The sequence below is a fragment of the Drosophila subobscura genome, chromosome A, assembly GCF_008121235.1.
Source record: "Drosophila subobscura isolate 14011-0131.10 chromosome A, UCBerk_Dsub_1.0, whole genome shotgun sequence".
Classification (NCBI taxonomy): Eukaryota; Metazoa; Arthropoda; class Insecta; order Diptera; family Drosophilidae; genus Drosophila; species Drosophila subobscura.
In genome coordinates this window covers 14381349-14396882 of record NC_048530.1, presented here as the reverse complement: position 1 = coordinate 14396882, position 15534 = coordinate 14381349, and the positions used below count along the sequence as shown (strand labels likewise).

The following is a 15534-nucleotide window of genomic DNA, read 5'->3' as shown; positions in this document are numbered from 1 at the left end:
ATAACACAACGAGTAACTATCTATCGATGGCACTATCGGCTGATGCGTGATGTATCAGGTGGCTTTTGTCAAGGCGACAGTGCAACAACAAACGGGCGCCAAAAGAGCGTATGTGAAATAGAAACGAAAACGTTGTCAAAAAATTGTTTACTACAATAAGCAGGGCAGCAGTAAAGCGAAAGTGTGACTTGCAAAATGACTATGAGCCTGGATGAGACCATCTGTGCGTATTTTGTGAACAATCTGAAAACCAGCGACAACAATGAGACGGACACACTCGAGCAGTTCACAACGGCACTGGAGCTGCTGGGCAAGCAGCTGGCCGAGACGCAGATACGCCAGATCAAGCCCAGCGAGGGCTATCCTCTGATCGCAGCCGGCAATCTCACCAAGAAGGATGTCTTTGTGCTGGCCCAATTCGATGGCGATTTCTTCCAGCAGCTGCAAATGACCAAAGCCCTGATACTGGGTCCGCCGTGCCTGGTGTCCTGCCTGCGGCAGAACGAACCCATACCGCTGGGCAGCAGTGCCATCTACACCACGGCCATGCGCGATCTATTGGTCTCGGCCAGCGGCATAACACCGCAAAAGAAGGAGGAGCTGAGCAAACTGATCAACTGGATGGGCGGCGTTTACTTTCAGAGCTTCGGCCACCGCACCACGCACCTCATCTCGAACACCATCAAGTCGCACAAGTACGAGCAGGCCACGCTGACCGAGGTGCCCGTGATGCATGTCGACTGGGTGCAGTATGTCTGGGACCAGAGCCGCAAGCGGCAGCGTGAGAGCATACGGGCCACAGACGCAGAGTTCGACAAGTACCGCCTGCCCACGTTCTTTGGGGCGAACATCACGTGCAGCGGCCTCGATGTGGCGCGCAAGGAGCAGGTGATGCGGCTGGTGAATGAGAACGGTGGCATCTACCATCGCGCCTTTCGCTCCCAGGTGGTCGACATTGTCATCACCGAGCAGTCCAAGACGGACACCGACAAGTACAAGGCGGCCATACGCTACAAGAAGGATGTCCTGCTGCCCGAATGGATATTCGATAGCCACAGTCGCGGCTATGCCCTGCCCACCAAGAAGTACGAGGTGCGCGCCAACAAGTCGGTATCCACGCCCACCAAGAGCTCAGGCAGTGGCGGGCGAACCTCTGCGCCGGGCGACCAGACGCAGCTGTCGGATTTGTCCAGGATTAGCTTTGTCTCTGGCTCGCGTCGCATGTGCAGCGACATGACCACCGTCAACGAGACGCTCAGCAGCCCATCCAAGGAGCTCCTGAAGCAAGCGACCACCAGCAGCGGCAGCAGCAGCGGCAGCGGCCGAAGTTACCAGCAAGTTCTGGCCGACATTTGTCCGCGTCAGGCCAAAAAGGCTGGACCCCTGCTCGATGGTTGTTGCGTGTACCTCAGCGGCTTTCGGACGGAGGAGCGCGAGAAGCTCAATCGCATATTGAACACTTGCGGCGCCACACGCTACGATGAGGCGAACGAGGGCATATCCCACATCATTGTCGGCCAGCTGGACGACACCGAGTACCGGCAGTGGCAGCGCGACGGCCTCGTGGCCACGGTGCATGTGGTGCGCCTGGAGTGGCTGCTTGAGAGCATACGCAGTGGTCGTCTGGTCAACGAATTGGCGCATCGCGCCTCACTGCCGCAGACGCGAGAGCCGGATGTGGCCTCGCCGGCCAGCAAGCGGACGCTTCGCTCGATGAATCACAGCTTCAAGCAGCCCAAGCAGCTGCCCATCAAGAAGAAGCTGTTCGGCGGGGAGTCGGAAACGGAAATAGAACCAGAGCGACAGCAGGAGAAGCCTCAGGATGTGGATGTGGATGTGGATGTGGAGCTGCTCAATCAGTATTCGCAGGACCAAGAGCCAGCAGCACAGCTGCCGCCAGCCAATACGGATGTTAGCATGCTGCTCCATCCGGCAGCAAGCTCCACACAAATGGAGATACGTCCAAATCGGCCATCAACGGCTGCAGCGGTGGCCCTGGCCCTGCCCGATCTCAGCGCCAGCACCTTGTCCATTGACTTTGATAAGCTGGACTACTTCACGGGCGTCTCCGTGTACGTGCACAAGGAGTCCTTCAACACGGAGTTCTACACACAAATGCTGAGCGAATGCGAGGCTGCACACGGTCTGCTGGTGCCCGCCAGCTTCTCCGATGAGGTGGACTATGCCATCGTGAGCTTTGAGGTGCCCTTCGCGGCGGACAGTCTGCCGATACGAGCGCGTCATGTGGTCACCGAGCTGTTCCTCGAGAGCTGCATGAAGCAGAACAAGCTGCTGCCCGCCGAATACTATCATCTGCCCGTGCCGCTTGCTGCCAGTCGTGAGCCCCTGCAGGGCATGACCATTGTGGTGTCGCTCTATTCGGGCCTGGAGCGTGACTTCATCAATTCGGTGGCCACGCTCATGGGCGCCTCGGTCAACAAGACGTTCATCAAGAAGGAGAAGCCACTGCTGGTGTGTCCCACGGCCGAGGGCTCCAAGTATGAGGGAGCCATCAAGTGGCACTATCCGGTGGTCACGGCCGTCTGGCTGGTGCAGTGCGCCCAGGCGGGTGAGAAGCTGCCATTTGTCGGTCATTTGGTGGGCAAGAGCTCAGCCGATTTTCCCTCGATCTCGCCACGATTGAAGGAGAACAATTTGCGCACACCACGCCGTCAGGAGCGGGAGTCCGAGCAGCAGCAGCAGCAGCAGCAGCAGCTGTCAACTGTGGAAGAGGCTGAAAATCAGCCAGCGGCAGCAGCCATTCCTGTTAGCAGCGCTCCAGCCGTTCAAGCTTCAGTGCCGGCACCAGAGCTAACACCGCTGCGTAATCGTCGCGTCTCCGAGCTGGCGGGCGGTGGTCTGCGTCGCGGCAGCAGCAGCAGCTCCTCGTCGCCCTCAGACTCGCCGCGCACCCCCACCAACCAGGTGTACAGCCAGGGCTACAATTTTGACTTTTTGGAAGAGTTTGTGGAGCGTCTGGACACGGACGAGGGCAAGGACTGTGTGCGCCAGATCATACGCGAGATGCGAGAGAATCAAACGCCCGAACTGGAGCGCATACGCAGGCAGGCGTGCACGCCGGTGAGCCATCAACAGCCACGACCAGCGCCGGGCATACCCGAGTTTTGTCTGACGCCCGAGTACAAGCAGCGCATGGCCGATGCTTTCGAGCGACGCTGGCGCCTGCCCACACAAAACATCCAGCCGGACACACCCATAGCGGTGATCAGGAAGCGGGTGATGCGCATAACCTGCGAGACGCTTGGCATTGCCTACGACGACATGGAGGAGGATCAGCAGCAGCAGCAGCAGCAGCCAGCGGGCAGCAACAAAAATATAAGGCTGCAAAAGCTAGACTTTGAGAGTAAATCCCCGAAGACACCCAAAGCCGCACCGATGATGATGCCGAAAGCCACACCACCGCGTGTCTCTGTGTCGCCGCTTGGTGGCTCCCCATCGGCATCCAATTTCGTGCCAAACACTCAGAGTCCTGTGGGGTTGGGAGCAGCGGCCGAGAGCACCATTAATTTTGATAAAATCAGCTTTGAGGAGACAACAACAGCGGCAGCAGCCGCAACAGCGGGCCCCGAGCCGCTCAATCTTCACAACTCGCCGGACGTCAAGCAGATCACGGACTACCTAAGGCAATGCGAGAGCCGCAGGAACAGCCTGAAGCGCAGTCACGACAGTCAACTGGGGTCCGCCGAGAGCGAGGTTCAGTTTGTGCAGCCATTCGAGTCCGAGGGCTTTGCCTTGGGCACCGACGACATGGTGGACTGGCGTGATCCCGGCGAATTCAATGCGGCCAAGCGGCGCTCCTCGGGCTCGCCACGAATGCAGCATGCGGGCACACCCTGCTTCAGCATCTCCTGCGGCGATGAAGAGAAGCGAGCCGAGCTGATGGACCGCATCGAGCAGTTGGGCGGCAAACTGTGCGAGAATCTCGTCAACTATGACGAGGCCTGCACGCACCTGCTCTGCGAGCGTCCCAACCGTGGCGAGAAAATGCTGGCCTGCATAGCTGCCGGCAAGTGGATCCTCAATATCCAGTATATCGAGCAGTGCCACACGCGGGGCCACTTTCTCGACGAGGCCCAGTACGAGTGGGGCAATCCGCGTGCCCTGAATCTGCCCACTCTGGCCCCCGAAGAGTCTGTGATTGCAGTGGCCGCACATCGCTGGCGCACCGAGCTGAGTGCCACTGGCGGTCGCAGCTACTCCGATCATCGTGTTATACTCAGCCTTCATGAGCGCAGTGGGGCGGCCATACGGAATGTTTTGCGTGCGGGCGGTGCTTGCATTTTGGAGCCGCGCTCTCCCTTTGCCCAGGATCCGCTGGCGGCCACAGCCACCGATTGTTTTGTGGACATCAAGAAGGCGCCGCTGCCGGCCAAGGACTTGGCCCATTTGCGGCAGTGCGGCGTGCGCATCTTCACCCAATTGGCCATCAACTATTATCTGACGCACGGTCGGGAGGCCAATCTAGAGAAATATGTGGTCAAGTAGAGCTGATGAAAATGAAAACTGAAAGCAGGCAATGATCGTAGGACTTAGCTTTAGGTATCTCCCTTTTTTTTCAAATTGTTCTTCACATTCAAATGGCCCAAAAGAAATGGAATATCTGTGCACATCTGCGAGGCATTCTCCCACGAATCAATTGATTTGAATTCGCTTTAAATGTATTCCAATGTAAATGAAAACTCCTTTGAAGTTATCCATTTTTGAAGCTTAATTCTCCTTTTTCTAAATTAACTTGTTTTAAACTTACAAATAAACACCCATTATTAAATCAATTCTAAAAATCTTCAATTTATGCATTTTCGATTCAATTGAAATTTGGATATTGGATAGAAATTTGGAGCGCATAAAAGGCAGAACGGAGCGAGCCTCACGATGGTTGAGTTTGTCGAGCAATTGCACCACAGCCACCACAGATTGTGGCTCGAAGCAAGGCCTCAGGTTTTAGATATTCGTGCAGATAAAAACAAATTAAGGGCACGGCAGACTGGATGCTCAACGTCTTGGCAACAGACTGATTTTCATCGTGAGACGCTTCTCGATCCGCGCATTGTCAGACAGCATGCGCTCAGCTGTGCATTCAAAAAGTTTCAGCATTATAAATTATTAGATATCAAAATGAATTGTACTTTCCATTTATTTAACGTTTACATATATATTTTTGTGTTTATTTATTTATGTATGTGTACTTGTGTTTGTGTGTATCTGTATCATTTCACATAGCTTCATTCTGTTCCAATTGAATTGTTATATTATTTAGCATTTAGCATTTACTTTTCAATTTGATTTTTCATGTTTTACTTTTTGTTTATACAATCCAATCGTGTTTTGTTTTCCTTTGTTCTTGTTCTGTGTTCTGTGTTTTGTTAAAAAAAGTCTCTCTGTTTGTTGTATTATCTACATGTTTACATATACATTTGTATGATTGTTGCTGGGGTATGGAATCGCATGCTCTAGGCTACAAATTCATCAAAAATAGATATATGTATGGAGTACACGTTCGTAGGTATAGTTGATCGGTTTTCTCTCACTTCTCTAATTGTTTCATGTATTTTGTTCTTTTTTCTTCTGTTTTTAAGCCGCTCCTTCTTTTGTTTTTAAAATTACATTTCTTTATAATCGTATTTTAGTGTTTTTTTTTTAATATAAGTTTTGTTTTTCCATATTTTGTTCAAGGTTTGTTTTGTTTTGTTTTTGTTTTTATATCGCAGCGATAATTTGTTCAGTTTAGTTTTGTTTTAGGAGGCAATTGTTTGTTTAACTTTAAACAACAACAAAAATGATTATACAAATTCAGAAGAATGTAAAAAACAACACAAAAATCATGGAATATAGGAGATATATGTATATAATAGCTATAACTACATATAATAATAATGGAACTTAAATCTTAACAATTAAAAAATCTCTTTGCTGGGCGTTGAGATTCCCAGTGGCTGTTCATAGTCGGCTGCTGCAGTTGTTGACTCTGATTCCTCCTGCTTTTCCTTACGTCGAGATTTCTCCTTTTTATGCTTCTTCTTGTGCGTCTTGGACGCCACCAGCGTGCTGGCATCATCCCCTACATCGATGATGCTGCCGCTTGCAGCTGCTGCTGCCGCTGCCGCAGACTCCTTGGATTTCTCCTTGTTCCTCTTCTTTTTATGCTGCTTGTGATGCTCCGCGGATGTTGCATCTGGAAGGACAGTTGTTGAGGTGCTGAAGCTGTTGTTGGAGGCGTTGTCGTTGGCATTGGCGGCGGCAGGAGCATGCTTGGGACTAGGCGTGGGTGTGTCGGCATCGATGAGATCAACGACCACAGGCTGAGTAGGCGCCTTGCGCTCTCGCTTGTGCTCCCTCGACTTGTCCTTGTCCTTGTCCTTTTTCTTCTCTTTTTTGGCGGTGCTGTTCGCAGCTGCTTCCGCTGGCACCTTGAGATTCTCTTTGCCCTCCTTGGACTTTTTGGACGTTGATCTGCTGCTGGCCGCAGGCGCCTCAAAGTCCGCTCTATGAAAGCAAAGGAATTTTAGTTGACTTCTCGAAGGGATTCAAAGTTTGAATCAACACTCACATATCCAGTTCAATATCTAAAGCTCTGTGTGGATCATTGGGATCGTATTTGCCATCTTTATCCTCGCTATCCGACAGCGACACACCCTCGGGCATGTCCAGGGTGGTGTTGACAATGTGCAAGGGTTTCGGCTCTAATGCAAAACAGTTCAAATATCACAAAATATATTGTCAGATATGGGTCTTACCTCCTTCCGATTCGGAGCTGCTGTTGTAGGCCACTTTGTTCTTGGCCTTTTTGCTCTTTTTACTCTTTTTATGCTTCTTTTTGCCATCTTTGCCATCACCGCCGCCCTGCAAAGCCGCCGCCGCCTGTTGGTCCTGCAGATACTTATCCGAACGTTTGGTAACTAAGCAAACAAAAGACAGAGTAAGAATGGGAACTCAGCCGAAGGTTTATCCACTCACCGCCCACACGTAGTGCTGCCACCCCATCCATATCCAGGGGCAGCTCCGTTATGGGTATATCATCAATATTGTCATACTGATCCGCATTCGATGCACCGCCACCCGAGGCGGAGGCGCTGGCATTCGTTGACTTCAGGTAATGCGGATTATTCGACTGCTCGATGAGGCGGGCCAGGCGCTGTCTCTCCATTTGTTCGGGCGTCAGCTCGAGGCTTTTGCGTCGCTTGCCCGCACCAGCATGGCCGGCATCGTGGCCCGCTCCTGTTCCCGCTGCCGCTTGGGCGGCGCTCACAAACAGCTCTTCTTTGTCATGCTCGGAGGAGGAGCTGCTCGGATTGTCCTCCGGCGGTGGGGCATTGATCCATTCATCCAAATCCAAGCCATCTGGCAGCGGCACCTTTCGCTGTGCCTTGGGCGCCACTGGTATCAGTTCGCCAGCAAAAAGCAGCGTCATCTCCTGCACGATCTCAATGGCCAGCGTCGGTATGCCGCTCTCGGCTGTCTCCATGGCCATGGATGATTCATCCGTCAGTGTCGCTGTGGCTGTGCCTGTGGCTGTGCCTGTGGCTGTCGCTGTCAGCTGGCTGCGCAGCATTTCGATTAGCATGCAGGCGGAGCTGGCTCGCTCTTGCACCTCAATGTCGCTGGAGCCATTGAAGTGCTGCAGCTTGTCCAAGACATGATCGCAGAGCTAGAAATAATTCGTGCGATCAGAGAGCATTTCGGCGAAGCATATTTCAGCCGTGGACACTCACCCGAACAATGCCTGGCAGGTCCTGCAGCTCCAGGCAAGAGGTGGCCAGGCGGGCAAACAATTTAATCACATTCTGCACATAGACGCCCTGTATGTGGCCGGGCAGCTGTCGCGGACGCAGCAGTATATTCAACGTCTTCTCGGCATCCTCCAGCTCGCCGGCAAACTCGCCAACGATCCAGGCGGCCGCATAGAGCACCTCGTACATGGAATTGCTCTGTGCCGACACTGTGAAAGTGTCCAGCAGATTGGTCATTTCGTTCACAGCAAATTGACGGACAACCGGCACGCGTATGGCCACATCCAGCAGCTGTTCGGCAATCAAACGGCCGTGCCGCGAGCCCGCCTCCAGCTGGATCAGCTCAACGAGCACCGTCAGATACCATTCGAAGTTCGTCACATACAAATAGGAACTCTGGCCGCAGATCTCGATCACCTTGTAGAGCAGCTCATCGCGATAGGCAGAGCCTTCGGCGCGCTCCATGTGACCGAGCAGACGCTTCACAATCTCCATGAGATTCTTCTTGGAGACCATGCCATACAGCAGATCCAAGGCACGCAGACGTATGGACTCATCCTTGTCATCCAGGCAGGCCAAAATCAGATCCTTGTGCGCCTGCACGCTCTTTGGATGCGTCTTCAAGATCTTGGACATGGCCAACAGCCCCAGATATTTCACTACAAAAGGTAAACGGCATGGGGTAAAATGATTTTAAATATATTCTACGAACAAATTACTTACAATTCTGATCGGAGTCCTCGATGAGTATGCGCAGCTTTTGCACACAAAGCTGAATGGAGGCACTGTGGTTGGGCATGCCGCTGCTGATGCTTATGAGTACCGCGATCACCGTGTTGATGCACTCATACAACAGACTCATGGCCGAGGTGCTGTTGGTTCGATTTTTGTTTGTTTGTTTTTGTTTTTGTTGTTTTTCGGGTTTGTTTTTTGTTTTTTTGTATTTTGTTGATTTAATTTCGTTTGGATTTGATTGGGTATTTGGTTTTCATTTGTTTTGGTGAAAAAAAGAATTTTGTATTAAAGAGTAAGCAGCGTTGAAAGCGTTTTATAACATTTTGCACATCTACAACGACAATGGTACGTAGGCAGCAACAATAGCAACAATGGCAGTAGCGATAGCAAAACAACGACAATTAATATCTACAGATCAAATATGTGTGGGCACATTTGTACGTTTAATATTTGAAGCAGCAGCAAATGCAACAACATAAACCAAAACACACACAGAAAAGCAGAGAGCAGCGGCAGCATTAGCATTAGCAAATAGAAGCAACAATTGTTCGTTTTCGTTACTCGATTTTCGTTTTCTTTTTCTTTTGCTTCTGCTTTAACACACACACACACACACACATACATCTTTCTGGGGTTTTGTTGTTGTTGTGGTTTCTCGAATGGAAAGTGGAAAGTGCTCGGAGACAATCAAACAAAAACAATTAAAACACAATATAGAGCGGGATGGTTATACATAGATGTGGTTTTTACAGTTAAATATACGAGTTATATGTACACACATTGTATATATAGGGGTAAGACGGACATAAGAAGCCAGGATCAAGTAATCAATCAATCAATCATCCATAGAAGAGACTGACTGACTGACTGAGCAGCGTTCGTTTATCTTTTTTGTTTTTTGCATTCGCTTTTCCATAATTGATTATATTTTTTGTTCTTTACTGCATTGTTTTGTTTTGTTTTGTTTTTTTGTAATGAATTAAGAGACTTGCCTATGAATTAGATTTGTGAGTGGTTCTATTAATTTCTTTCCTAGCCGGGGTTCTAAGGGAGTTAAAGCGCCAAACTGCAAATGCAAAGAGAAAAAAGAAACAAGCAACAAATTATAATTTTACATACAATCAAAAAACACAGTACAGAGATATATTCCTTATCTTCACAACTAAAACTAGAACTAAAATCTAAAATGGAATAACTAAACCCTATAAAAAGCCTATAAACAATAAAGAAACAACAAAACCTGTCTCAAAAAAACACAAAACCTGACTTAAAAATTATTTTTATGGGCTTTTATATCACTTTCGTATGTCCTTTCCCGATCTCATGATGATGTTGTTTTGCATCTTGTTTTACAATTTTGTAGCAAAATAAATACATAATGATTTGTAATTTTGTTGTTCATTTTTCATAAATCAAGCAAATGAGGCCAAAAACAAGTGTGTGACATAATAAGGTAGGTGGTTGATTGATGTGAGTAGAAGTGAGCTTTAAGGTGTTTTGTGTAACCAAGCATTTTGTTTTGATTTGAAATTTGTTTAAAAGTGTGATCCAAAGTTAATAGAACGGCCATACTAATGTAGTAGCTTAGTTCTATGTTCTATGACCTTTGTTGTGACTACTTTTTCGGCTTTCATTTTCAATTTCAAACTTTCAATCTGCTGATCCTTTCCATTGAGCTTGGTTTATGTGTGTACAACATCTTCTGGTGCTTTCAACAGATGCACGTTCAAGTGTGGATTGGGTGTGGGTTAATTTTGAATATATTCAATACAAATATATGTATAAAAACAAAAAATATATAAAACAATAATAATATTAATCATATAGTCACGACGCTCATGTGGTTAGGTGTGGGGGTGTGACATGAATGCTGGGAGACAATCCTTAGCGGGTAGAGGCTCTGGCTCTGCTCTCTCACCCCTTGCAATAGTTGCAATAATAACCTTCAAATCAAATGAAATACATAATAAAACACAAACACTAAAATCAATTATACCATTAAGTGTGTGGCTTCCATTTAAACAACATATAAACCAACACAAACAAAAAATAAATGAAAATTAACAATTAAATTGGAAATATATATTAAAATGCGTAAGAAGTAACTCAAAGCGCGTGCTGGTTTTTTTTTTCTTGGATTTGTCGTTTTCTTTTTAGTTGTAATCTGGTAAATAAATAAAAGCGCGCCGATAAAAACCTGGAAATAATTTCGATTAGGGGCTGAGTCAATTTGCGTCCCAGCGCCGGTTCAATTGTCGTGAGGCTCGCGAACTAAAATTCATTTGAATTTTTATTTTTGATTGGTTTTTGTTTTCGTTTTTGGTTATACATGTAGATATATATATAGTTCATTATGTTAATTGTTTTGGTTTGTATTTTCATTTTTGTTTTTTTTTTGTTTGGAGTGGCAGATGGAGTGGGAGCAGTGGGAAGGAGGAGGAGCAGTTGTAGTGTTAATTAAACATTTGTTTGTTGGTTTTGTTTGGCATAAGGACAGCAATTAATATATTGCAAATATGTTGCAAAATGAAGTCTTTGTTTGTCCATGAACAAACGGAACACAAATGGAAATTATCAAATATAAACTATGAAAATAATCTCAATTCCATAAATGATCAAATTTCATGTGAATCGGTGGGTGGGAAAATACATAATTAATGGGGGGGCGATGGAGGGAAAAATGCTAACGACTCTCACCAGTTTTATGATCTTGATTAGCATCCAATTGTTGGTCGATGTGGTCATCAGTTTGAAGAAGATTGGCGCCAATGGTAAATAGTTTTTTGGATTCTTACGCGCTAATTCACAAATTACATTCACGGCAGCGGATTGAACTCCTGGCAAATTGAACAAAACAAACAAATTCCATTAGTGTGACAGGGATGGGAATGGTTTGGTGGAAACTGCTCTCAACCTGGATCGGGATCTTCCAGTTTCTCTTTGAGTTTCGGAAAGGCAGGTCGCAGTGCTTCAGGGTAGCGTAGAAATACTTTATACATCATAAGGACGGCTTTCATGCGCAGATAAGGTTTCGTAGAGCTCATCTAAGTGTACGATAAGATATAAAATTGTTGAATGTTTAGTGTCGCATAGTTTCCCATTGGCTAGCCTTACCAGTGTCATAATATCATTGGCCAGATCGCGTGACAAATCGGGCGATATGAAACAACTAAGGCCGCTTAACGCCACACCAGCATCATACTGATTCTGTGAATTGAGATCCTTGCGTATCATGTTCGTCGTCAGCATTAGCAGCTATAAGAAATGATGGTGTTATTATGGTTAATAAATCAATTCAGCTGCACCACCAATAGGAATCTTAAACAATTTAAGACTCCCCACAGATGCCAAGAAATTGCAAATTCTTGCAAATTGGTTTTCAATTTATATATGATACATTTCTTGGAAAATGTAATTTTGTTCTTTCTCTAAATATCTCACGTGCCACAGCACACAGCACACATCCTCATCCTCATTTGGCTTACCTCGCTATCGGGATGAAAGCATTGACTGGCTGCCAGATAGCCAATACGCTTGCAAGTGAAACGTGACGAGCTCATCACCTCGATGATGTTGAAGCCTGCCCAGGAGATGTCGTAGCCCAGCATTTGTATCTGTCAAGTGCAAATCAATAAATATTAACATTTTTGTTAGCTATATTTTTTTTGCCATGTGTAGGCTCAAGGACTCGTTAGCGTAGAAATCTGTGGCCCACACCCACACACACACAACCTTCAATCTCCCTCGCCCTCTGCCAATCGCTATGTCTCTCGCAGGGGAACATCAGTGGCTTGCCTTATTTTTTGTTAGCTTTTCTTCTACAACATTGCCACATCCTTTAGCACCTCTTTCTCCTTTTGATACCCTTGATGACGCTGCGGAAAAGCGTATAGTGCAGACAAGGAATGCTGTGTCAATTTTTCGAGTTTGTAACATCACTCAAACCGTTTAGATGCACATCATGGCTGAGTATTTGTACAAATAAATTAACATATTATATGTATTTTTCTTCTTTATCATTGCAAGTGACCCCAGATCTCTTTTTTTTCTACCTATAGTAGATGCATAGTACCTGAGTAGTTCCCTAATCTGCAATAGGGTATCCAGCAATCGGGCATCCAAAGAGTGGCGCCGCTTTATTCCTATCTTGTTAGTGTTGCAGTTTTGTTTTGTTCTCACCCTGCCTCCCTCCTTACTCTTTTTCTCCTTTCCATATTTGTTCACTTCTTCTATGCATTGTTTTGTTATTGTCCTTCCACCTATTCGCTTCCTTGCTATTTGTACTACAATACCCTTGAAGAGGAGGCTATGATGATTTTGATCAAAAGAAACCGCGACAACATTTCTGGGGACTATAAAATCGATATGGAACACATCTTTGCAAGCAACCTGCCGACTTTTATGAACTAAGAAAACAAACAGAAAACAGTTTGCGATCTACATCGAAAATATGTACATATTTCTGCAAAATATTGCAGGTATGTGAATGCAAATGAAGCAAGTTGAATCCTTCAAGGGTACATCAACTTCTAGGCTCAGCTATTTTTATTTGTGTTTATTGTCAGCACTTGCATGCATGTGTCCCATGGGTCCCTCCTATCCCTCCCTACGGGTGCCTGCTGGCAATTTGGTGGCGCAATTCAAGTGCTGAATGTATGGTCCCTGAATGGCCCGGCCCGTACCAGACTTGAACATTATGCGAGGGCATTCTTCTTGGGCAATTTCACACTCAAAAGAGCTAGGCTCTTGAATCGGTGGGTGGATGGGTGGATAGGTGGATAGGTGGATGACTTACGTAGGTCAGCTTGGCCACGGCATTGCATTTGACGCTGATATTGTCCTGTCGCAGCTCCTGTTTGATCTCCTCAATGCATGTCGATATGTATTTGGCCTGAAATAGAAAAAAGTTCAATAATTATTATCCATCTAATAGGTATTTATTTTATATAATATATGGCCCACCGAACCAGAATCTTTTCTGGGGGCTATCAGTGCATCCCCTCCATACCAACTCAAACACACACACACACAGAAGCATGCATAGACAGGCACAAATACCAAGGCATAAATCAGCAATTTGTGAATTTCTTCTGTCGGTCTCGCATGACGACGACGTGGAATCAGCCAATAGGAAAGGAAGAATAGCTTCAGGGGAAACGAAGCTTTTGATACCCTTCGCGATTGATCGTTCCATGTATTAAATATATTGGATTTGGGTTTCTTTATTTATCTGATTTGTGCATTTTAGTGCATTTTATTATTACATTTACAAAGACTTGCCAATCGGATTGTCCAAACAGAGGCGTGCATCGCTTTCGCAACAGAAATTTGACTGTGCGACTGTAGGAGAGATCCCTGAGAGACCTTAATCTTTGGTACCCATTTCCGATCTTCCTGCTCCGTGTTGCAAACAATTGATCTAAATCATAATACTCCTCTCTTTCTTTCTGTATGCAAGGGTATAATATGAAATTAATGGCAAGGCCACAGAGGCCAACAGAACAAATGCGAAATCTGCGAGTGCGAATAGACAAAAAGATGGTTTGAGGCCCCGTTACTTGTGTCTTTTTCCTGCTCTCCACAAATCATAGGTTCCCTCTCGCTCCCCTCCAATTTGAATATTGTGGGCGTCATCAAAAAACAAACAAAAAAAACGCTTGAGAGAGAAAAAGAGAAAACCCACGACATGCATGCATACATACACATGTACCCACATATGTACTTGAGTGGATTGCAATAAGTTCGAACTGAGCTTAACGAACAGTTAGTTGGTTCATCAGAGAGACTATCCTGCCGGGGAGAAAATCAAAGGTAAGAGAAAACACACAGACAGCACACATAAACATCTGTGTGAGAGCGGGCGGGGTGGGCCGCGGCACAGCTGATAAGGACCAAGAGCAAACTCTCTCCAGGGGAATTTACATGGGTAAATATTTGATAAAACGTGCTCGGTCGTGACTACCATGCACCCTCCTCCTCATCAACCCATCACATAGGCCAGTGCTGACGTGAGGGGAAATTGGTCTGAAATTGACATAAAAGCATTTGGGGCCTAAGCGAAATGCCGCTAATTGAGTGGCGGGAGTTGCTCTGGGGGAGAGAGAGACTGTGTTCTTTTCCTTTTGCATTGTTGGCAGATGCCAACGCACACACCCACACAACGAGACACACGACAAACACGCACACGTACGCGTTCTGTTACAAACTCTAACAAAATTCCCTTAATGCAAATGAAATTTGTCAGCCAATTAGCAAAGTTGTAATTAAGGGGCCAACGGATAATGTGGGCGGAGTGGGAGTGGCTGCACACATGCACTGGAACAGTAACAACAAACCCAGGGCTTACCTCATTATCCTTGTTGTTCCTTATGCCGCGCACCAGATCTGTCAGGTTTTTATCAAACATACGCTCAAAGTTTCCCTTCACTTTTTTTAATGCCATATTTGTGGGGTGCTGCTATCGTTCCGTTGCAATTTTAACTGTATGGGGCCAGCAGCAGACAAAGATTTTGTTATATATATTGGCAATTCTGTCACCGGCAGCACACTTCCGTCTTTTTCTATTTTGTTTTCTTTTTTTCTGCACTTGCAAAAATTGCAACCAGTGTGACCGCGGAATTATCGATAAAATATACCGTCGGACCCTTACAAATATACCAAAACATACCATCTAATTTTAAAAATATACCGTAATATACCGACCAATTGACGAAATATACCTATATATACCGATATACCGTCGACTCAATTTTGACGTCACAATATACCGAAAAGTATAAAATATACCGTAAACGGTCACAAAGTGCAGCAACCAAATTGTATCGAAATAATGTTTTGACTTTAACTTTTAATTTATTTAAATTACAGCTTACAACAATTCAAGACAATAACGTTTTAAAAAGCTTCAATTTCTGTAATATTCAAAATTCTCATATTTATTCTTAAAAAATAGCCAAAACATTTCAGAAACAATTTGGATATTCTTCGATGTTTTTAAAGGCTTAATCTTTATATGTATGTACACACACCCAATAATCTGGGGAAAAAATTT

The 15534-nt window shown here is 46.1% G+C and overlaps 2 protein-coding genes across 3 annotated transcripts; one reads left to right on the top strand and one right to left on the bottom strand.

Moving 5' to 3' along the window:
- Positions 1-77: 77 nt before the first annotated feature.
- On the top strand, positions 78-4809 carry LOC117903011 (DNA topoisomerase 2-binding protein 1-A). Its single transcript, XM_034814755.1, has one exon. The coding sequence runs from the start codon at positions 196-198 to the stop codon at positions 4504-4506; it is 4311 nt and encodes a 1436-aa protein (XP_034670646.1). The 5' UTR covers positions 78-195; the 3' UTR covers positions 4507-4809.
- A 977-nt stretch (positions 4810-5786) lies between these two features.
- On the bottom strand, positions 5787-15094 carry LOC117894165 (AP-3 complex subunit delta). Of its 2 annotated transcripts, none has more exons than XM_034801079.1 (13): positions 14830-15094; positions 13279-13374; positions 11969-12097; positions 11598-11738; positions 11398-11527; positions 11181-11320; positions 10681-10754; positions 8472-8620; positions 7731-8407; positions 6976-7666; positions 6756-6917; positions 6569-6701; positions 5787-6504 (listed from the first exon to the last, which is right to left on the bottom strand). In XM_034801079.1, the coding sequence occupies exons 1-13, from the start codon at positions 14923-14925 to the stop codon at positions 5916-5918; spliced, it is 3207 nt and encodes a 1068-aa protein (XP_034656970.1). In that variant the 5' UTR covers positions 14926-15094; the 3' UTR covers positions 5787-5915. The 2 variants fall into 2 exon arrangements, with proteins under 2 accessions (XP_034656970.1, XP_034656961.1); XM_034801070.1 differs by lacking the exon at positions 10681-10754 and adding an exon at positions 9476-9549 and having other exon boundaries at positions 5799-6504; positions 14830-15093.
- Positions 15095-15534: the final 440 nt, after the last annotated feature.